The sequence below is a fragment of the Epinephelus fuscoguttatus genome, linkage group LG13, assembly GCF_011397635.1.
Source record: "Epinephelus fuscoguttatus linkage group LG13, E.fuscoguttatus.final_Chr_v1".
NCBI classification, from domain to species: Eukaryota; Metazoa; Chordata; class Actinopteri; order Perciformes; family Serranidae; genus Epinephelus; species Epinephelus fuscoguttatus.
Window position 1 is genome coordinate 19643670 of NC_064764.1, and position 24543 is coordinate 19668212.

The following is a 24543-nucleotide window of genomic DNA, read 5'->3' on the forward strand; positions in this document are numbered from 1 at the left end:
CGATTACCTTGAGGTGTTTGGGACCTTTTGGCCCGTGGGAAATGTAGGACTCGAGGGTTTGTGACCTACCGAGGAAACAAAAGGAATACCCCAAATGGTGAAATGCAGTTAAGAAATGGATCCATTTAAAACCACTACTGAAAGTCTAGTGCTATATGAAGTGTAGTACATACTGGATCGCCTACAACAGTCTCATGCAATGCTTTGTGTTTTCCCATTTAACAACAAGACAGGACAAAAAACACTGCTGTGGTTCTGCATACATCCAAACAGACTTACTTAATCCTTCTTCAGCTACTCTCGTTAATTTTTGGATGGTTGTTGAATGCCCTCTTTTTCTGTTCAGTTGCAAAGGCAGAACGAGAGTTATCTTTTTCTAAATTTAATCAGACCTGGATACTCTGTCAACCCTCCTTCTTTGCATGTCACAGATTAATTATCAGTCCCTCCAGGATTGCGTGATGCATGCTGCAGTGTTTTAAGGCCTTTTTTTTTTTTTGCAAAAAATAGTTGCATGTCTTTGTGTAATTCATTAAAAATCAAAGGCAACTTTTCCAGAGAGACTAAAACCGCACTGTTTGTGTGAGTTTGTGACGTAGACTTTTGTTACGTTACCTAACGTAACCTTGCATATTTAATCTATCTTACCATTATTCATCTGGATGCAACAGCCTCTGTCATGACGAGTTGTCTTGTCTGTTGTCTACGTGTTTCAGTCTTGCTCTGGGTGGGTTTTATGCACTTGGTGCAAAACTGTTTTACCCCTGCTTTCATGCAGAACATCAGGGAATCGCCTTCTACGATCTTTCACTGTAATTCTTGTTAGTAAATGTGACGTATGCGTTGCATGAATCTGCAACCTCACACCCAGAAACAAGAAAGTGAATTTAGGGACTCATGGAAGACTACAGTGATTGATTAAATTTGCGGGAAAGTTGCATTGCAATTGGACAAAATTCAAGAGTCGTGAAGAATTCACAGGGTTTGGTTGAATTTGGGTTAACTGCTGTGATTGCAACTTCCTGGAGGGGCTGAGTTGTTTTGCCATTCTGATTCCCAAATCTGTTCAAAATCCTAGCTAGAATATTTTTCAACCACAATTTAACAGCTAGTATAATCGGTAGTGATCTAACAGGAATGAATATTAAAGCAAAGAATCCCAGCTACTGCTCCAGACTACATTATTAAGTCAGTGTAAATGACAAGAAAACCAGATCAACAGAAAAAAAGCCTAAGCTATCCAACCACCATGTGATATGACTAACAATAACACAGTACACCCTTAGTGATGTGTGTAATTGTGGTTTTCTGGTACTGAATATTAATGTCTAGCAACACCCCACAAAACCTAGAAACACCAATCCTTGGAAGATTAAAAAAAAAAAAAAAAAGAAAAAGGTTACTATCATCTTGACAAGTTTCGCCTCAGATTGCGGTCGGCTTACAGACGTCTTGACGACCAGGCAGCTCACGACACCACAGTGAAACCAAACCAGCTGGAGGGAAACCTGCACTTAACTGTGTAAAGAGCCAAAAACACGAGCGACAGAGGCCTGAAGAGTCCTCCGCAATGCAAGAAAAAGAGCCTCAACTTCAAAAACTGCCCTAAAAAGCTACTCCTGACAAGTCAAACAAACCATGAGTGACAAACTACAATTTCCAGTGCTACTGTGAAAAGCCGTTTTTCTCCACGACATGCCCTACTACAGTGAAGCAGACCGCCACAGGAGTCACGCGTCTGAGTAGAAGCATCGTACTGCATTCGTGTGGGTAAGGTTAGGGTATCTGAATCAGGTCTGGTGAGCTATCATCAGTATGAGGTACTGTACCGGCTGTGGGGAGGCTCGCTGAAACAGCCTCAGGCATTGTGTGAGTTTGATAGACCTTTTTTTATGTATTTATTTTAGCACTGCTAGTCTGTGTTCACTGGGACAAAAACGATCCACCTCATCTGATGACACAAGAAGTCTGCCCTCGAAAAAAGTACAAATCCGCTTTCGACAGTTAAAAGAACTCCAAAGACAAACACTAACTTTCACTATTTCATTCATTTATTTAATTCTTTTTGCCCTACATCGGTTTTAGTAACTAAAGTCAGCCTTGGATTCTGAGAGGTAATTCTGAAATGTACAGCACAACAAAAAATAAAATCGGTAGACTGATGAGAAAAGCATTTAGAGGTCAGTTTTGAGGGAAGCTGTGACGCTCTAAACGTCTCCCACCATCTCTCCCAACGCAGGTGCAGACTGATAAGTGTTATAGAGAGACAGAGAACGATGCATTTATGTGTGACTCTATTGTACATGTTTACAGATATACAGTTATCTTGTCGTACACAGTGACATTTCAACGACTAGAGTTGTTCTACATTCTACACAGAAGACTAGGGTTTTTACACCATGTTCAAGAGTCCCGTCAGTGTATTTTTGCAGCTTTGTGTTTTCTTCAAATCAACCCCAGAGTATGCTGTTATCAAATAGAGCTGGTAAGATTGAATTGGGTTGTTAGAAAAATTAAGTTTTTTTTTTTTCCACAAGTGAATAAACTTCATTGTTTTTTTTGTTTTTGTTTTTTAAGTCTAAAAAAAACCTGGAGGTACAGTTGGGAAAAACAGGAGGTACAGTTTCTGTTTTGATCAACTGATTCGTATCTTATTTTTCTTTCTTTGATGGTGAAATCAGTACACAACATCCACATTCAGAACCACTTCGGGCAGGTATGTACCCCTTAGATCCTGCTCTTCATTCCTTTCTAACAAAAATGTACTTGGAAATCCTTTTGACGTGTATCATTAAGAGGTTGTATGGCGTCCAGGCAAAGACAGTCCAACAGAGTTGACTACGGTTTACAAAGTTTCACCAGTCGGCTGGACCTGAAGAGTTTTTCGAGATTACTGAAGATCTTTTCTCTTGTTCTTTTTTGTTTTTTCATTAAAAAAGAAAATTAAAAACGCTCAAAATGATCAGTTAACAAGGCATACAAAATGTGGAAAAAGGGGAAATGAAAGATTGGACTGAGGTACCCTGAAGCCTGAGGTAGATCACAATACTGACATGCGCACTGTTCACATCCTGACCAAAGTTAACGCGGTGGTTCACTTTACTGTTCTCCTATTTTTTCAGGTTTTTTTTTTTTCATTTATATTATTATTCATAGTCTAGTTTTCAAGAAAATAAACACTTCCCTTCAAAATAATATGGCAGTGTCCCACTGAGGAAAAAAAGAAAAGGACTTTGTTTTTCTTTTTGTTTCTTATCAATAGCTCTCATCACAAAATAGGAAAAAAATAGATTCATAAATATTACTCTCTCTTTTTATATATATATACACACACACATGCGCGCGCACACACACACACACACACACACACGTACACACACACACACACACACGGAGGAAGCTGTGCGTATTGGCAATAACCTTGCGTCTGGAAGATGAAGCTGATGGGTGATGTCTGAAAGGTGACAAAATAAGGCAACAAGCTTCCATGGTCTCCAAAGTAAAGCACAAAGGGACACCAGGACCTGCGTGTCCAGCGCACTCACAGAGCGGTCGGCCAGCTCGCCAAATTAAAACCAAAAAAAAAGAAAAGAAAAGAAAAGAAAGAAAGAGCGAGAGTGAGAATGACAATCTGTGTGTCTGTGCCTCTGGCCCGGCCTGCTGGACACTGCAGGGGTGATTTTTTTCTAAAAAGGCTGCATATTGTACATTCACAGCTGTCATGCCGTTTTAGAAAGCTCCCTGACAAGAGAGGGTTAAAGCCAAACGCGGCTGCGGTCACGTTTGCGGTTGTGTGTGTACCACAGGTCATACAGTGCCTCCCCATAAACCCCCCCACCCCACCACCCCAACCAACTCCCACCCTCTAACCCTAAAACTTTACCTTACTGCCACTCCACACACCACGAGTCTGCACCCTCCCTTAAATCCCCTTTCTGGGCTCACATCTTGTGTTGGCCCTGACGTCCTCATAAGGCCGAGCGTGTGGCGGTGCACATTCAAAATGACTGCAAAGTGCACCAATGTTTTTTTAAGACGTCAATTTTAGCTCTGATCGTCGAGGGGAATGCCTTTAGAGGCATTACTTGATTATTCTTTTTACATCAGGACAAGCATGACTGTAGATATAGTACATCTACTGTAAAGCATGGGAGTGATACCAGTTTACTGGTTTTAAAATAAATCCCTCTGTTGCATTTAACCTCTGTTGAGTGAAAGTGGCAGTCAGTTCAATGTTATCAAAAGGCTACAGAAAAAAAGTGTTTCTTGACGACATATTTTTATCCTATTTAAAAAAAAACAACACAATGCCAGATGAGAGAGAGTGATGAGAAAGTGAAGCAGAAATTAGCAGAAAAAAAGAAAGTAAATTTAAAAAAAGAAGTGTTGCATCAGATATGAATGGTGAGAGACATTTCAAAGGGACGTTATCTTTTGCGTTGGCACACACACAGGCTTGTTACAAAGACTCAGAACCATTCACCATATTTACTTATAGGGTTTTTTTTTTCTTTTTGATTTCAGTGACCTATAATGTGAACAAACAAGGGAAACCACTCTATGTGGCCGTCACAGCCCGATCAATCTCTGGAACAAGCAAAAATATTAAAAAAAACTACACCAAGCTGTACTGTCATTTTGGTAGAAAAATAACAGTGCACAATCTCAGTGTGTATCAATATACGTTTCTACTCTGTGTTAATACTGCTAAGGATATTTAATCTTGCAATCTGAATATCTCAAACTCTTGTGAGAGAGGGCGTCCATTGTCACTCGCTCTCATTCTAACCGTAAATATCAATCACAATGCCTCATATACGCTCGTGTTAATACAGTTGCTTTATCAGTTTGTTAGGCCTATGTTAGTCCAACTAAAGAGATAACGTTATGCAGGGCGACATTCTACTTCCTGTTAACCTTTTTAACTGTGAAGACAACAGTTCCCAAATCCTCTGCCATTTCCACCTTTCTTGTATTTTTTTGTCTTTTTTTTTTTTGGTCTTTTTTTATTATATTATATCAGTACGATTTCTCCCACTCTATCTGCTCTCACAGGGCTGGCAGTGCACACAATGCCCTCAGCCTTTGGCTCTCACTTGTTTCCCCCCTAGTGAAGTTCTTTGGTTTTGATCCCGGTGCTGCTGGTCTGCCCTGCATGTCCCCCTTGGCCTTGGCCTTTGTCTGGGTAGGTCTCTGTCCATTTGGGAGGGCTACATTCATTGGCTGGCGCCCGCTTGAGCCACCCCGCTGGTCACTTGGAGTGGTACGGTGACACAGCGGCGCCCTGCTGGTGCTTCTGTTCCTGCTGTTTGACCTGCTGAATGATCTCCCGGATCTTCCTCTGTGCAGTCTGTGGGAGAGACGTCACATGCAGGAGCAGGTGTTAATTGATACATTACAATTAGAATAATGGACAATTCAACAAAAATGTGAAAATTAAAAAGACTGATTCAGTTAAATCCTTTATGTAAAGCAATTCAGATGAACTCTTCTGTGGAAATTCAGATAACTGTCACCTTTTTATGACAAAACAGTCCCAACTAACTCCACCACCTCCTTCTGGAGCTTTACACCACATCACACAGTCTTCACTATCACATGGAGTTGCTCAGTAGTCACATAGATGAATCTGCTGACATGCAAACTCTCTTCAACTCTCAAAGCTCTTATGATTTCATCTATAGCACCTTTACTGATCTGTAAACAGATCTATCTTCATTTCAACTTAGGAAACTGTACGCTGATAAAGACCACTGCTGCCTCCAAAATCACAGACTACGCACCACATACTCAATATGTGTACTAGTGTCAAACATACTTTTGTGTATAGTAACAGTAGTTTGTATCTTTTTAGACGCTCTGTGCTGTTATTACCACACCACCTCCTGAGAGCCTCCAAGGAAACTATTAAGTATTTTATATAATTGATCAATTTTATCCTTGAGAGCCTTCTTGCTGGTTGAAGATGCATAACCATGGTAACCCATGCCAACCTCAGCTCTACATCAATTTAAAAATAAATTTAAAAATGTATTATACCTAGCAAAGTGAAATCTTACACTTACACTTAAACTGAAGTATTATTATTATTATAGAGCTGTGTAAATTGTTTTATGTTATGAACATCGTCATCACTACAGCATCGTTGTGTGGGATATTTATGCCTCCGTGGTGTCTACTGTTTGCAAACTGTTATACCTTATCAGAAATAGAACGCAATACATGTACTATTGGTTTACTATTAAAAAATCCCATACTTTTTCAGCGTACTAAATGGCATGCTATTTTAGAATTTCAGCCACAGTGATGTGGTTGAAAGCTCCAGATCTATGCTATTACAGTAAGTGGACCTTGAGTTGGGATCATTCTGTCAAAAAATAATTTAAAATTAAATTGACAATATGCTCATACCAGCCAGTACTGTAGTAAATACACAACTGGAATTGGAAACTTTAAGATAATTAAAGAAAAACCTTTTGTAAGAAAATGCATTACCAGGCTGAGGCTAGAGAATAACAAGCTAGCTTGGAAAGTGGGTGAAACTCCTGCTCCCTGGGTCCTGCTAGGTAATTAGAAATGAGTATTTTCTATATCATATATTGCATCATGAAAGTACACATGCCAACAGTAGCTGTATCTAGCTGGCTCACTTTCAAAGGTGTCATTAAACATAAACACAGTTTTACCACAGAATGCTATGAATAGGTGTTTTTACTTAAAGGCAAAGTCCACACACACACACACACACACACACACACACACACACACACACACACACACACACACAGGTGTTTTCACTTGTGTTGATTAATTAGAGCCTTTATCAGGAGCGTGTGGGCGTTCACACTGGGCTTGACTGACAGTTTTACACCTTGATAATTAATGCTAGTGCATGACGTCTGATGACACCATATAATTTTCATTTTCCTTTAACCTGAGCAGAGGTCTAATTAGCCAAATAACATGTGTCAACCACACTCATGTAAGATATAATAATTTAACTTTATTTATGTACATTTACTTTTAAATTTTCTATTTCAGTTGAATGTTGTTGCACATACACTGCTACATAGTAACACAAAGTTAGATATAGTTTTAGTTAACAGATAGTACACAGTCATGGTACACTCACACAGGTGTTCTGAGTTTCTGGATGATTTGCCTTCCTCTCAGGTCTAAACTGTGTGGGTGTGTACAGACTGCATATATTATCTGACTGTTACAGCTCTAAGGCTTCATAAATTGGCCAACTTTTAAGTCCAGCTGGTGCACACCGAGTAACAGTGACGACTGAAATGAAAACTGAGTGCACCAAAGTTGCAGATTCAGCCTGGAAGCCAGGACGAGCACACAGTGACACAAAGACATGTGAGGAAAAGTTTCTCAAGAGAAAGCTACACCTCCATGCTCTGTGGTTTAATTGCACAGATTAGAATTTTTGTTGTGAAATCTTGTGAATAAAGTCACCCACATTTGACTGTATCATATGTTTTACCAGCACATGCATGACTTTGTCACATTCCTCTTGTTCTATTTGTAACTGTCTCTACACGCGCCACCTATGTGACACCCTGCTGCCACTGCGTTAATACAAAGTGCAGCCGTTCTTTTGGTACACGTATTTGACATCGGCAAACCAACCCGCCCAAACGACTGACAACACCTGTGTTTATTAACAGCAGGGGGGTCAAACTCATTTTAGTTCATGAGCCACATACAGCCCAATTTGATCTCAAGTGAGTCAGACCAGTAAAACTATTGCATTATAACCTACAAATAACAACTACTCCTGATGTTTCTTTTTATTTTAGTGTAAAGAAGTGCAAGTACACTCTGAAATCTTCATCCTCTTGCATAAGAGATGATGAACAGCCTGAAATATCTTCAACAATATGTCTCAGATTTTCCACATTCAGTCAGTCTGCCACTCACTGTCTCTACATGTTCATTTTTCCATACATTTCCTCTCCTGTGTCGCAATGCTGACATCACCACATCAAACTAAGGTGGAAGCTACTGAGGAAGCAGGTTAAGTTTCCCCCTGCCTTACAAACCATTTACAAATCTAAAGTTGTGGCACTGTCTCAGCAATGTGGTTCTGGCCTGTAGGCCGTATGTTTGACACACCTGGTTTACAGAGCCTTCAAACGTGTTCTACATACCTGGCTGGCAAAGAAATGCCCGCTGATTTTCACAAAGACCTCGTCGTTCTCATCTGGAGTTTGGTCCCGCGGTACGATGACCTCAGCACTTGTAAGGTTCTGCAGCTCGTTTACCTGAAAAAAATTTTTTTTTGAATTTCACCTCCAGCCTCATTTATTAAACACACTTATATTACTCACTGACAAATTAAAGTAAACTGAAACACTCCGTGATGAACCCAAGCAAACTGGGTGTTACTAGATGCTTGTGTCAAAGTAAGGTCCATCCTTAATTAAAATTCAGTTCAGTTCAGACATCAACTCACCGTCTTGCCGCCTTTACCGATGACCCTGCCAGCTGCAGTTGAGGGAACCTTGATGTGCGTCTCCAGTTTGACCTCTTCCTTCAGTGAGACGAAGTTCTCCTCTTTCAGCTTCCCATATATCCGACCTTGGGCCTGGAATACAGAGGAGGGAATGAGGCAAGGAGAGACTGGGGAAAACGGGGACACACAGTCATCCATGGCTGTTTACTATAATACGGGACAAATTTAATAATAATCTTAAGTGGCAGTTTCATATGGTTGCATACAGTTTCAGTGTTAAATAACTTAATTTTTATGTATATTCACACACATACATTTATGTTTTGTTTTGTTTTTTTACCTTAAACTGAGCCTCTGGGGGTCCAGTAATGATAGCCATCCTCACAGGAACATCTGGACCTTCAGCTGGAGCAATCTGACACACACACACACACACACACACACACACACACACACACACACACACACACACACACACACACAGAGGGTTATGAAGACAATAGGGAGAAAATGTGTCCAAAAGCTGGTGATCTTGCTCTGTGGTCATTCAGTGCTGAATCAGAGCTCCTACATCTTTTAAAGACTTATATTGCCACTCAGAATGGAGATAAAACAAAATGCCATTTACTGAGCTCACCAGAGACAGAGGTCAGAGTAGCCAGCAAAGCATACTGGCTTGCATACTGCAAAATGCAACCAGTTGTAGTAGAGCATCATGGTATTTCTGGCAAACTGCATTTGACATGCTATGTACTGGGACATACTAAATCTTCTTCTGGCATACTATACAGTATGGTAGCATGGGCACTGGAACACACAGTGGGTTTCCTGCTCCTTCTTTTGACTTGTATGATTGGTGTTTTGTCACTGTGTTCAGGCTCCACAGCATCTCTGCTTTCTGCGTAGGCGTACACCTGAGTGTTGCTCAGAGATCTGTTGCTGCTGACCCTGGTGCTGGTATCAAAAATGGTGGAGACGAGGTTAAAACAGAACTGAGAAATACCTGGTGTTTTCTCACTCGGCAGATGGGATCCCACTGATTCCCACCGTGCCGAGCTTGGAAAACTTTTTTGCATGAAATACATAGCGCCTCATATGCATTACTCTGTAACAATTTCAGCCATGCCACAAAATGTTGCTTAAATAGACAAATTTCAATGAATTTGCACTTTGTTGGCCCCATGTTGATCAGGATGCAAATTTGCATTTTCTATGATAGTGAGGGTATGACCTCCCCCTACTCTCCTTCTGATTGGTTAGTACTCATTGCCTTCATTGGTTTTTATTGGTTGGGCTGGTTAGATTTAGGCAAGAGAGATAAGATAAGACTTTATTAATCCTACACCAGGGAAATTCACACATTACAGCAGCAGTCAGAAGCAAATGGAAAACATAAAAAAGTAACTGAGTGCTAAAAAAGAATGACAATATTACAAAAATACAAGTTGGATAAAATAAAAATAAAATGATATAAAATCTATATACACTATGTATATACACCTTTCACTCATAACAGATACTGCATGTTTATGATTGAAAGTTGCACAGGGTGACTGATGTACTCACATGGTGTGTAGGATATTTAAAGATATAGAAATACAGTTTAGAAATATTATTGCACAGTAGGTGGTAACATTGCACAGCAGGAAGCTGCACAGCCATGTTGCACAATACAAATATAAAAAATATGGATATGTGCATATGATGTGAATATGCATGATTATAAATAAACCAGGGTGTCTACAGATATAACAAAGTTAAATCTAAGACATTTTTTAATACTACCTTGTATGAAATTTTAAGACCACACCACACACGTGTGTGTGTGTAACACATGTGTAAGTACTCTTTCCAAGTAAACACACTGATGTCAGTTCAAAATAAACAGTAAGGAAAAATGATGGGTGAGTTTAAGTTCAACGTGTTAAATAATTTCATTGCTGTTGCTGCTATTTATTATTGCGATTGTAAAGAGTCATTGGGTCTGTCAGGCTGCAGGGATTTTCATGGTGATGTAATTGAAAATATTTAAGACCCATCAAATCTGAATTTTACACAATTTAAGACTTTTTTAAGGCCTTATATTAAGAAAACTTAACTTGAGACATTTTAAGACTCTTTAAGGACCTGTTGACACCCTGATAAACACAAAATATTTATAACCTGAGGGTAAATAGTGCAAATTATCTGCTGTGTTGTAAGTGGTGGGTGATGGAGACAGAGACAGCAGTGGTATTATATCATGTCATGCTGTCTTGTGTAGGAGTCTGACTGCTCCTGGAATAAAGGACCTGTGGTGGCCTCTTTCTTGCACTGTGGGTGTTGCTGTCTGGGTGGGGAGTGAGATTGGTTAGGGTAAGAATGCAGGGTAAGCCAATCAGAGGCAGAGTAAGGCAGAGTCTAAGGAAATGCAAATTTGCATCCAGGGTGCAGTGACGGCGAGCTAGCAGACAGTAGATCTTCTGCGCTGAGCATCCTGCCAGAAACAAAATCCAAGTGTTGCTGGTTCCACTTTCCTGATCTGCGCTTGTTAATGTGAGAGGCATTCAATAAATTATTTTTAAAAAGATGTTACCAATTGTACTGAGATTTAACAATACAAAAAAGTCCCACAAAATCCTACTTCCCATGTCTTTGTATTTTTAAGAGTTTTGAAAGATTGATGTAAGACATTTTAATACCAATTAAAACCTCATTGTTAGAGTAATTAATTCAGTGCCTTTCAGGACTTTAACCCTGTGGGAACCCTGTGAATCATCTGAGAAGTCTACAAATTCCTACAAATAAATAGCTCTAGATTACGTTATGAGAATTCACTGACCAGCTGTCCCACCTCTCCAGACGGGGCTTGAGGGGATTTCTGAAATGCTCAGCTCACTAGTCATGTCCTTTTTTGACCATAAATAACTAACATCCTCAGCTGTGGTCCGTGACACGCTGCTGACTCAGCGAGCATTGGCTGCCAACTTGTTAACCTCACCTTAACTCTCGATGTGGAGCTCCAAAGAATGCGGCGCATATTGATCAAGGATGGTTTTGACCACCGTTTTCCCTCCTTCCTAACTGAAGCCAGCGCTCTACTGACGCTGACAAACCCACCTTGATGGAAGCTCCAGCGAAGTGGGCGAGCTGTTTGATGTGCTGGCCCTTCTTGCCGATCAGGGCCCCGACTGCCTGAGATGGAATAAAGAGGTAGACAACCTCCTGTTCTGGAGCCTGTTGCTGGAGAAAAGAAAAAGACCACAAGGAGAAATATATTTTGCTCCACTTTTTCTCAACTCTGCTGCTGATTGTGGCGGAGAAAAACATTTCAAAACCGCTTTAAACAGTTGCAGAAATTTTGATTTGACTCGTCAGATAGTTGAAGAGCAGCCAACAACGATGACACCACATGCAAGGAAGGCTAAATTGAGCTCTCTTCAAGGGTTTTCTCTTTAGGTAAACATCCCGCCTGGCTGGGCCTGAATGGAATATTTGCTATTAAGCCCTGATGGTTGCGCTATGTTTTTGTTTTTCTTAGCATGGTAACACTCATGTACTCGAGGTTTATGAAGTGAATTTTTTTTATGAGCCACAGCACAACTCTGGGCTGAAAAGTCCCCTTCCAGAAATATTTGTGGTGTTCTGGTGACTGGGTGATGGTACACAGGAATGCCAGACTCACTGTTCGCTGACTGGGAGGTTGTCGTGGTCTCTTATTTATGTTTCCCTGTCCATTAGTATTATGTCTTCCTCTTTTTCATGATACTGTGGCAGTCCCTGCCATGTAAGTCACTTGCAATGAGAGACTTTCCTCAGCACAACCACTTGGTAGACTGCTACATCCTGAGCTTGAGGCTTTTTCTGAGCTTCTCGTGTGCAAAAAAACCCTCAACTATTAAAATATCTATCTAGCGTCACACAAAAAAAAAATCAAGAAATTAGTGGTCACGTCTCTGATCACCAAGGCAACACTGACTGTAGTACAGATTTTAGGGAACATACTGAGTGCTGGTGGGTGATGGCACTTGCTGGAGGAACCCCGTACAGGCCACTGAGATGTGAAGAAGAGTGACTCTGAAAGTGACAAGCAGACCGATCAGATGGCACACAAACGCGCACATTTACAGACACATGCACAACTCAAGCTCTTGTCAGGGGGAATTTCAGGGCATAAACTCACAGTGAATCACACACTAGCTTTCTTGACTACGAAGCACGCAAATGCATTCTCACACACTGTCTCACACCACTTTGGCTCGACCTCGTCAGGCAATGAGTGGAGACTTTGTTTTACAGACAAACTGACTCATCTCTGGAGAAGATGGGGGAATTCTGGTTGTTTCAAACTGTGTACAACATCATGCAGGAAGACCTGAGTCAACACCGTGTTGTTTTTTTAAAAGCACTTCAGGGGAAACCTGGTTTACCATGTGTTGGAAACAAATTGCTTTATCAAGTCAAAACTAATCCCTGCAGGGGCCGTGCATCGCTGCGTTGGGCGGGTAAAACCAGCAGCGGTAAGGCCTCTCTGGAAGAAGCATATTCTAAATGTCTTTTTTTCCACCGCATTTCATGGTTGTGTGAAGAAGTTAAACTCACTAAGAATGGGTTGTATCCTGCTGTCGCCACAGGGGGCACTGCACCACGTGGTCCAGCAGCAGGGGGCAGCACCGGCAGACCAGAGGAGAAGATGCCCAGAGCGTTCAGGTTCAAGCCTGGGATCAGGTTGGCCTGTTGCTGTGCGAAGAAGAGAGGCAGATTTTAGCCATGAATTAAAAACTTCAAGAAAGAACATGATATATAGGATTTAACTAAGACTTCATTAAGGTTCTATTTATGTTGTTTTTTTTTTTTTTTAACAATTTACACAGGAAAAACATACTGATGTGAGGAGGAACAGATCAGAGTCGTCATATTCCTTGGCACCCGTGTTGACCCTTGCACATTTGGTGCCCTAAGTGATAGATGACATTGTAAAATAATAATAAAATGTACAAGGTAACTTTCTAATTCAACTGGGGATGCACTGATTTTTAAATTTTGGGCCAATACTGATACGAGTTTTGCCAATATCAAATATCGATGTTTATATATTGGTATTTCTTTTGTTTTTTGTTGTTATTTATTCTTCTTCTATGCCAGGGAAACAGAAATCTACACAATAAAAAAAGCACAGTTTTAAAGTCACTCAATCCTTCATTACACTACCTTTGAATGAGCACAAATTCAATAATACACATTTATAAAACAACGTTTAACATAAGCGTCTTTCACACAAAAAACATCTTTTTAAAAAATTAGCAATAAGCCTTTTTACTATTTTTTAGTGCTGTGAGAACATCAACAAATTTCTCCTTCAAACAGCTGTATTTGTTAAAGTTTCTCACCAAATGCGACATTTTTACAAGATTAAATTGAACATATCATGAGAACGTTTTAATTTACCTTTGCCCAATACTCATTTTTACTGCAAAGAGCTTGAACGCTTCACAGTATAAATCAATGCAACCTCTGTGAGCTGTTTGTGTAGCCACTGGATGCTTAGAGGTAACAATAACTAGCTCTCCTCCTGCTGACGTCATGTTCTTTCTCTCCACATACACTCCTCTCAGTAGAGCAGTGGTAGTTGAGTAGGCACCAGGGAGCTCTTGTCATTTTGACGTGTTAACAATACAGTGTGTTTCGGGGTTCACGTGACGTCAGATGACTCACCCATCTCCCCCAGAGAGCAGGTAAAGTATTACGAGCTGAGGAGGGTGGAGAGTGTAGTTATGTTGTTGTGGCTTTATGTAATATCTCAAAAATAATAGTAGTAACAGAATTAGTAAAGAATAGTAAAAGTTATGTGTTGTGTTGTTTTTTCCTTCCCCTATGTGTTCACCGTGGAGTTATGGGAGAGTAACAAAGTTTTCTACAGGAATTCAAGGTAATGCTCTGAGTAATTAATACACAAATGCAGGTGAAATATTCTTTTAGTGTAAGACATTAAAATATGTCCCAAGGAGAAACCAACAATCCTGATAACAGAAGTATCTTTCAGATTATTAAATTCATTCTCTTTCTTTACTGTCTTTCTGTAAGCTAGAAAAAAGGAGGATATATATATATATATATATATATATATATATATATATATATATATATATATATATACAGGATGTCTTATGTCCTTCAGCCTACTCCCCCACACCAATCCCACACACCCATTACCTCGACCACACACACATTGTTTACTGCATACCCAGTCGTCTCAACTCGTGATGAGTTTGTCTTGTTTGTCTGTTTATGTACTTGTCTTCACTCATTTTGTAAATGTCTTATTGCACAATAAAAAAAAGATAATTAATTAATCAAAAACAGTAAACATTATCTGGTTCTAGCTTCTCAAATAGAAGCATTTGCTGCTTTTTCTTTGTTTTCTGTTACGCTAAATTGATTATATTCAGGTTTTGATCATTGTTGTGACAAAACAAGCAATGTCTGACAATGTCACCTTGTGCTGCGGGAAATACTAACAGGCATTTTTCACAATTTCATATGTCAAATTATTAACAGTTTGATAATGAAAATAATAAGTTGTTTGTTGTGTAGACTGCTCCTTTACTACTACTAACTCCATATACTATATATACTAATGCATCTATTAAAGTATCTTTCAAAATGGATTAATCAGTTTGATTTTTTGAGAAAAAAAAAAAGTCAAAATTCTCTGATTCTCTGATTCTCTGATTCTTCAATGTGAATATTTCTGGTTTCTTTACTCCTCTATGACAGTAAACTGACTATCTTTGGGTTGTAGACAAAACAAGACACTTTGGGAAACACTGATCAACACTTTTTTTTTTTTTACAAACCAAATAACTTTCAAGAAATAACTGACAGATTAGTCACCAGTTGGTTGCAGCTCTACGGTCCAATGAAAACCATGTTTCTCCAAATGTGATGATTTTAAATTTTACAGATAAAATAAAGGGTCAAGTGTTTCCTTTGTGGGTGGTGAAAGTTCTCCTACTTCTTCAGCTGAATAAACCGTTTACCAACCCACTGGATGATGTGGAAAATGCTTTGTCACAACGCTTGAAAATAGCTCTGTTTGCTGTTGTGATGGCACGACAGAAATATTTCTCCCTCAAAGTCAAGTCAGCTATTCTGGTTTCATGTCCGTGAAGAGACACGCGGCCTCCTTTCACTTCCTTGTTCCCAGAAAGCTTTGTGTAATGTCCACAGTGTCACGCTAGATGGCCCTCACCGCTTGCTGTAGAGCCGGCGCTCAGCCCGACAGGTGCCAGAACTGCTCTCACCAGCCAGTACAATTTAACCGCATGCTGCGTGGTACTTCTTGATGATTATTTCGCAGCCAATATTTGGGCGATTGAGACGAGGGAGAACACTGGCAGCTCGTGTGAAAGTAACAAAGACACTAGGGCTCTAATTCTGAGTAGCTGCAGTTGATCACCATGACAGCAAACACACTTTATCAGCATTCATCTGTGTTATAGGGAGTGTGCACCACGTGATATCATCATCACTATCTCTCTTCCTCTGTGGTTGACCTCTCTGGCTGGCTGCAGCACTGGTGATGTCATTGGGGCAGCAGTGTGAAAGAGGAGCTGGGTATGAGAGCGGCCTACAGATATCAGATGGATGCTGGGAAACGCAGTGTGTTACAGCAGGAGCACAGACACACACAGCGGGGAAGTGAGTGTGAGTCAGAGGCTTCATGGAACAGGCACACACAAACACACACGTACGCAGACACGCTGTGCTCAAACACTCGCTGATGAGCTATTCAGCGATCGTTTACTGTTATCCATTTACCAAGCAGACAACAACGGGGATTACTAATGCTGGTGGTAACATGTACTGAATGGGGGAGGCGGCATCATCCTGCTGTATATCATCGCTCCCTCTTCGTTGTTCACCTGTCAGTCTGTGTGAGTCAACCTGAGATCATAACTACACACACACAAACACACACACACACACACACACACACACACACACACACACACACACTCAACGTTCAAGAGGCCTGCAGATGGTAACCTTCAAACTCGGCTTACGTGTGTAGCAGCAACGTCATTCTCGTAGGCATCCCTCAGTTTCCCACTGATCTGCACCTGGGCTTTAATCAACGCCTCCAAGCAGCCCTTCACCGTGATGGTCCTCTCAGGGTTGTAATAAGTTAATTCATGTAACCTGCAAGGGAGATCACACACACACACAGAAATAAGTATATGCATTTGCAACTACAAATATGGAGAGCAGAAACGCTCACATTCTGCTGACTGTTTCCTCAGAAGGTGGATATGACTGAGCTGCTTTTAATTGAGCTTCTTCTCTCTGTGTTTATCCAACTCAAGTGTTGTTGAGGGATGCGTCATCACCACCAGAAACTGACATAACAATTTCTTGCTCAGCTAACAAGCAAATTGCTGCAGTATTTCCATAAAGTTGGAGGACACAGAGGAAGAAGACACAGATTAAAACTAGAATTACTGTCTCACAGTTGTATGCCTCCGCCAACCAGTCTGTCAAGTTTCAGTTGAACACAAACCGCCGTAATGTATATACATACATACACAGACATATCTTCTCCCTGGTAACAATCACCGCCTGCAGCAGTGACATCAGTGCCCCCACCTCCGTATCCTAGCCAGACTCTCCATACTACAACAGCTGACACATCTAAATAGTAGTAGTAATATTATGATAATGATTATTATTATTATTATTATTTATTGATTTTGTTTCATTAATTTAATTATTGTGACTTTTATTTTAGATTTTTTTGTTATATAAGGACTTAAAAGGAATTGAATAAAAGGTATTCTGTGTATTTTAATGATAATAATAATAATAATAACATTTTTTCTAATATTATTACTATTATTATAATTTTATTGTTATTATTTATTTTATTTTATTAATTTAATTATTGTGACTATTTAATGATTTTTTTTTTTATTTCAAAATGAGTATTGGGCGAAAGGTAAATCTATCTCTTTGTCTGACGTTAAATATTCTGTCATACGTAAAGATCCTACTGTTTTACACTTTCTGTTGTTTTTTTGGACCAAAATAAATAAATAAAATAAGATTCAGTTTACATCCAGTCCACCCAGACTCATAAAATATAAGCAGTGAAGACTTGAAGAAATTTAATAAAAGGTATACAAGTATTTTTTGTAAAATCATTATATTGACATGAATAATTTCCAGTGAGAAACACGCTGTCTTCACATTACTCATGCTTTTACAGAACGTACAGAAGACTGATAGAGAGCTTCGGCACATGGTGCAAAGACAATCACCTGAAGCTCAGTTTCAGCAAAACCAACGATCTCCTAGTGGACTACCAGAGGAACAGGACAGAACAGCAGTGTGTAGCCATGACAGCTGACAATGCTTCAAATGCACAGAAGATCTCTACAATCAGCACAGTTTCAAGGTGGACACCCAAGATTTGAGTCGCCACTTCAATATCTTACCAAATGTCTCCCCTTTTGTTATGGTGTTGAATAATGGCCAGAAAAATGTTTTTGCAGAGCATTATGATGTCACAGTAAAGTTGACCTTTGAACTTTTTAATATGAAACATTATCACTTCATCAATTTATCCTACGAGACATTTGTGTGAAAGTTTGTCATAAACATAAACCGCCATATTCTAATCCGCCAACTCCACCGAGTTTGACCGATTCGTCCGGCATCATGACATGAAACACTGGATTCTCGATTAACATAAAAAGCAACCAATGAGCATCATGGGCGGGACTAACACCATTGTCAAGCAGTGCACCAGAACCAATGAGGATAATAACAACAAGCTGGAGCTACAGACAAGCCAGACACAAATTGACATCTTCTCAAGATCACCTGACATTGCAGTTTGTTTTATTTTGCTCCACTCCACTCTTAAAACCCCGGCAAAACAAGTATGTTGGCATGACTACGTATCTGTGTGGGTTGAAAATGACGTTAGCTTTAGGTGAGCAAGTTGGTTGGGGAAACTGAATCGCCCAACCTCATAGAAATTGGTTAGAGTGGACGCAATGTCAGACTGAGGATTGAAAACGGAGTGTGATGTGTTGTGTTCCAAAGATATCCCATTCAAATGAATGAGATGGACAGACAGAAAACCTGAAAAAATAATGCCTCCAGCTATGGCTGTCACCGGTATGGATACACAAAAAAACAATGACTGAATCTGAGGGGTCAAGCTCCACTGGTTCCTACACTTCCCATAATGCAACTCAATAGGGTTTCTATATGCCTCATTCACATCACATCATCATCTGAACATTCAGAAAAAAAAAAGATTTTCTCAGGCATATTTAGGGACTTGGGTGACAATGTGAATGCTATTTACGAGTCGGAAACTCTCAGAGGCTCTATGCTGCCAGTTTGCAATGCAGACTTTATGTTATAACCTCAAAGTCTCCAATATGAACCCGACAACATCTTTAAGGTAATTTTCCGTTCAGACTCAACACAGACAGTATTATACAACTCTTTTCACAGTAGTAAACTCAAGCTTATGTGTAAAATGAGTGTCCCTTTGAATCTAATTTGTCCTCTCAAGGTCAGGATGTGAATACAGTATCAGTACAGTCAGAGATGGGCAAAAATACTGGTGGCAGAAAATGTATCAAAATAAAATACATGTATTTTGTATTTTGAAATACAGAAAATACTTTTTTTCTTTTTCTTTTAAGCAGCAACCCACAGCTCTATAGGTCACTCTGTCGGTCGGTTGGTTGGTCGGGCGGTCCACAAAGTTTTTCATGAATAACTCAAAAAGCCCTTGACCAAAAAAGCTCAACATTTGCATACTGCAACTAGAGACCATGAGTAACTATACCAGAGAGAATGCTCACAATTTGTCCATAGGTGGCGCTATACTAACCGATTCAAATCTTTTTGTGAATAACTCAAAAAGTCCTTGACCAAAAATGATCAAGTAACTATGCCAGAAAGAACAACCATGACTCATCCATTAATGACATGATAGTAGCCAATTTGGTCACAGCTATTGCAAATTTGCGCTTGTTTCTCACAATTTGGAAAAGCAGTGTTCAGGTTTGGGCTATAGGATATACACAAAGCTCTGGTGAACCCCACAAAAAGGCAGAAGAGTCACAGAATTAACTAAGTGTAACTAAGCAAAGCCATGTAAAGACAACTTGATTATGTTGTTTATTGTTAGCATCGATCACTAGCTTTGCTAAACACTGGCTATGCACTAACCTAGACAGTTAGCATAAGTATCACTAGCTTGACATCATAACTATCATCACCATGTATTTATACAATAGGCTATGTAGCCAGACCCAGACATAAATCATACATCAAGCCAGTTGACATCTGTCACACTCAGATAAAATATTTACCTTGACAGAAAATCTGTTGAACTTGGAAGACGTGAGCAGCAAGGTAGTCTACTGGTAATGTGGGTCCATCCACATGGGCAGCATGCCTGGCAATTCTAGTCTAGCTGTGCTGTGAACTGTCCACCAACGGTCCAGCTAAACAGCAGCAAGATACTGTAGCAGCTACTGTAGTTAGTTCACTTGTTTGCTGTCTAACTTGGAGCCTTTGGAGTCCTGTGTTCAACGTTTTCAAATGAAAAAGAGAAAAAAAAAGCTAGGGACATGTAGGGTACCCTAAAATATTATTTATTGATTCAGATTTAGATTCAGACAACTTTACTGATCCCATGTGAGGCAATTCATTTCTAGCATACTTATGCCAAGCATCAATCACAACAACATACAATTTCCTATGTTATGCACAGTCAATTAAAACAGACCACTAGGTCACTGAAGGACACACACTGAATGGCCCAAGTTTAAAAAAACACACAGATAAAAATATTTTAAAATATATATATATATATATTGTTACATCCAACATTATAAGAATGTGTAGCCTATTACTTTTGTTTTTTGATTCATGGAGAAAGTATTTTGAGTATTTTAAATACAAAATGACTCAAAAGTATTTTGTTACAAATTACATTTGCTTTTTATAGGCCTTATCAAATACAAATTACAAAATACTCAAATGTAATTGAAATACGTATTTTAAATACAAGTAATAGAAATACTGCCCATCCCTGAGTACAGTGACAATGAAATGGATTCATCCATCCTCCATCCTTTCTTATTATTGTCTGAGGAGCACAACAGTACAAGAAGCATTACTGTAAAAACACAGCAGCAAGATATTTAGCTTGATCCTTTTATTCTGTGCCAAATCACGACTCAGTCTGTCTGAAATTAGTTAGTTAGTTAACATCATTTAGGGTCAAAAAAGTTTGAGTGAACAAAACTCTTGCCCTGAAAGTAGTTCTCACATTTTTTGCAAAGCACTGATTGTGCAACTATGAAGCTCACTTGGATACAGTAACATCTTAACAAGTTTTTTTTCTCACCTTTACTAGAGACTTATACAGCAGGTGAGCTGACCACAGTGCGACTGAGAAAATAGCACAGCAGTTACAGCAGAACGTAATCTTTTTTAACAACTCCATCCATGAATCAAATTTGCGATTGCCCCATAAAGCCTGGAAGTTGTACAAATGATAACTTTGAAGCAGAACCAATCTCCTCTACTCGGCGTCTGTGGACGAGGAGAACACTCTGAAAAGATTCCTTTTTCAGAGGGATCCTCTCCTGCCCATTTTGTCTCTCGCTCCTCAACTCTGTCTCTTTCTCAAGGCTCATTACGTCCTCAGAGCTCACAGAGACAGAGCAATTCATTAGCTCTAAATGAATGAAGCTTGGTGAGCACGGTCCGTTAAATAGGGTGTAATCACCACCTCTCCGATATCATGTTCTAGAGGGAAGGAGCTGTAAGCAACTCTTCACATTTGTTCCCTAACAACTCAGTTCAGATAAACCACATGCTGAGAGGCTAATGAGCATGCTTGTACAAAGGTGTGGCGCTGAGAAGATGAAATCTCTGCCTGTTGTTTGTGCTTTTGTTAAAGGAATACTTCAGCCCCAAATTACCATTTATCAATTACTCACCCTGTGTTACGTGGAATTTGTTTTTCTCACAGGGTGAACGGAGAATCCAAAAAAGAAGAAAATATTTGATGAATTGATGTAAAGGGGAGGGGTCGAGGTTTGACAACAGCAAAACTACATCAAATTATCCAGTAATCCAAGTCTCATTTATACAGTCACACAGCACTTCCCAAACAGACAGCCCTTTCCAACAGGCAACTGAACTAAAAGTGAAACTTATCCATACTCTCTTTACAGCCAGGCTCCATTGACAAAAACAGTCATTTTAGCCTACTAAACACGGAAGTTGCTGGTTTACCGCTGCCTCAATCTGTGGTGAAATCAAACTAACCCTTTAAAAACACCATAGTCACACAGTGACGGGCAGCGGTAGACCAGCAGCTCTCGTGTTCAGGGCGGTAAAATAACTGTTTTTGTCAATAGAGTAAGTATAGATAAGTTTTACTTCTACTTCAGTTCCCCACCAGAAAGAGCCGCCTGTTTGGGAAGTACCAAATATAAGAGCTCTGATTCTCTGTCCGAGGCCAAGTGGGATCGACTTGACCCACCATGTTTGGGCTAGGCCAGGCAGTAATTTCTTATTGTTTCACTAGGCTTGAATCGGTTCAGGTTCTGGCCAATTTACTTTTTTTTTTTTTTTTTTTTGAGGCAAAGAGGGGGAGGCTGAGAGAGGGAAAGTGACAGAACAACAGAGCAATATAGTGGAGAACTGCGGGAGAGAGATATAGCCTACCCTTTCCATTAGCACTCTTGGCCATGCCAAGTAAAGTAATGACGCACTGATTTTTGTTTCCATCATCAGTTTAGACACACCGTGCCATATCAAGCCGCTCCGGAGATGGAGCCTCACAGGGGATGGTCCAAAAGCCGCCAGCCCTCAAGCGGCAGTGACATCTCGCCGACCACAGCTAATCCCCAACATAAAACATTGTCACTTAAGACACACCTTCAACGAAGTAGCCCTGTTGTAATGGAAATGCAAATCCCTGCTGTGCTTGGCTGACGGACCATACCAAGCCAAGCCAGCTCATGTCTAAAAGGGGGAATAGAGCATGCACAAGAAAGGGACAAAAAGTACGAGAAAGAAAGAGGATGGGGCTGCAAGACGACTTGGTTGGCAGTGTTTGATTGCAGCCCCTGAAGTGGGTGAGATGTGCGTTACATGCAGCGAAGAGCAGTGGTCATCATCTGCGCATTACACTAGCATAAACTGCCATGCACACTCAACACACCGAGGGCCGCAGCCCGCTCTGCCGGACCTGTTGTGCACGAGACAACACTATTGAAATTAGGAAAAGAAGAAAGCAAAGTGGTGCAAGGAAACATGTCAGCCCTCAGCTTGTAAAAAATATATATTATGATATGTACAGTACAATATATTTTGTAACAAGAGAATTTCAGGTTTTTATTCAGACTCGGGCCCAAAACTGTTGCCATGGTGCGGGCTTGGGTCGGGAAACTACGTGGTTTAGGCTGATTGTTTAGACTGGATTATACTGCACGAGTTGTGTGAGAGGTTGTAAACTGATGTTTTGCTGTTGTTAAATGCGGCCCCTTGTGACTTTAATTCATCAAGAATTTTCTCAGTTTTTGGATTCTTCGTTCTCCATGGAGGCATGCAAGATAAACACTTCACTAATTCATTGTGACACTGAGTCACTGATACACAAGTGGTCATCTGGGAGTGAAGTATTTCTTTAAATTAATGATAGTAAAAATTGCTGCTTCTCCATCATGTCACAAGCACTCAAGTGTGTGTGTGTGTGTGTGTGTGTGTGTGTGTGTGTGTGGGTGTGTGAGTTTTCCTGAGGGTGCTAGTATGGCTAGTGGCATCGCCGCAGAGTGTCGTGGGCGTGTGTGAAAGAGGAAGGCGGGAGAGGCAACTTACGGGGAGATGATAATCTTGGTCCCTGTCTCCTCCTCGATCTTCTTCAGGTTGCGGCCCTCCTTCCCAATCAGTCGGCCCACGAGGCTGTTGTGGGCGAGGATCTTCAGAGCAATGTCCTCCACCGTCCTACACAAACACACACACACTGAGTCAGGTTATAGGTTGGATGATAGAAGATAAGTCTCACTGAGTGTCACTGATGTGGTGTGAGGAATGCCATGGTGTGATGAGGATGAACAGGAATGTGGACAGCTGCCCAGCTGGAAGTGCTGCTGTAAGCACAGGGCACAATGTTAAGACATGAGCCTTTTATTTGGCCATATGTGCACAATGGTGTTTTTTTTTTTGTTTTTGTTTTTTTTTTACAGATTTTCACAGAAAAGCACCCAGATTTATACAAGAAAGAAAAAGAAATCCCTCTAGAGTTTTGGTCCACATGCACCTAAAAGTTTCCTGCTGCAAGTAGATACTGTTTACCGCAGTTTACAGTAAACAAGGTACTGCTGCAACAACCACAGCTCAGAAAATACTTCTGGTAACAGGAGAAGAGAAGAACAGAGTGAAAACAAATCTGCTGATAATGTGCCGGAGTCCCAAGTGAAAACAGTGAAACAACAGATTTTGTTCTGGGTTTTTGCATTGTTTCTTTTGGTTTTTAATCAGCAAAATAAAAAAACTGATACATAACTAGATTCTTTAGTTTAATTCCTCATAATTTCCTTGGACGTTTCCTGGAAAGAATCGTGTAATTTGGTGGTAATTATAGGTTAAATAGTGACAGTGTTCAATCTGCAAATAATTCATTCTAATTAAAAGTCCAGTATGTAGGACATATAGAGGGATACATAGGCAGAAGTATATAATATAATGGGTAGGTATTCTATAGTGTATAATCGGCTGAAATTAGGAATTTATGCCTTTTCGTTACCTTAGAATAAGTCATTCGGGTCATCATTCACGGAGTTCGCCATGGTGCACCGCAATGTTACTACAGTAGCCCAGACTGGACAAACCAAACACTGGCTCTCGATAGGGCCATTTGCGTTTTGTGTCGGTCATCATAGTTTATTCTTTTTTGTTTTGGAGAGGAAGAGACCACTGCGGATAATCTATCTCCTGCTTAAACCCCCTGAATGTCTGGATCTAAGTACACACTAGCAGATGCTGCGCTA

At 40.2% G+C, this 24543-nt stretch overlaps 1 protein-coding gene across 2 annotated transcripts in view; it reads right to left on the minus strand.

Annotated features, from left to right (window-relative positions):
- Positions 1-417: 417 nt before the first annotated feature.
- igf2bp2a (insulin-like growth factor 2 mRNA binding protein 2a) overlaps positions 418-24543 on the minus strand; it is a 79302-nt gene continuing 55176 nt past the window's right edge. Inside the window, exons 8-16 of one of the 2 annotated variants that reach the window (XM_049595059.1) lie at positions 23372-23497; positions 16513-16648; positions 13049-13186; positions 12452-12523; positions 11567-11689; positions 8808-8882; positions 8468-8599; positions 8163-8276; positions 418-5350 (exon numbers count right to left, since the gene is read on the minus strand). In XM_049595059.1, the coding sequence (XP_049451016.1) occupies positions 5252-5350; positions 8163-8276; positions 8468-8599; positions 8808-8882; positions 11567-11689; positions 12452-12523; positions 13049-13186; positions 16513-16648; positions 23372-23497 (1015 nt within the window). In that variant the 3' untranslated portion in view covers positions 418-5251. The remainder of the gene's footprint in view (positions 5351-8162; positions 8277-8467; positions 8600-8807; positions 8883-11566; positions 11690-12451; positions 12524-13048; positions 13187-16512; positions 16649-23371; positions 23498-24543) is intronic. The other variant, XM_049595060.1, reaches the window with a different exon arrangement.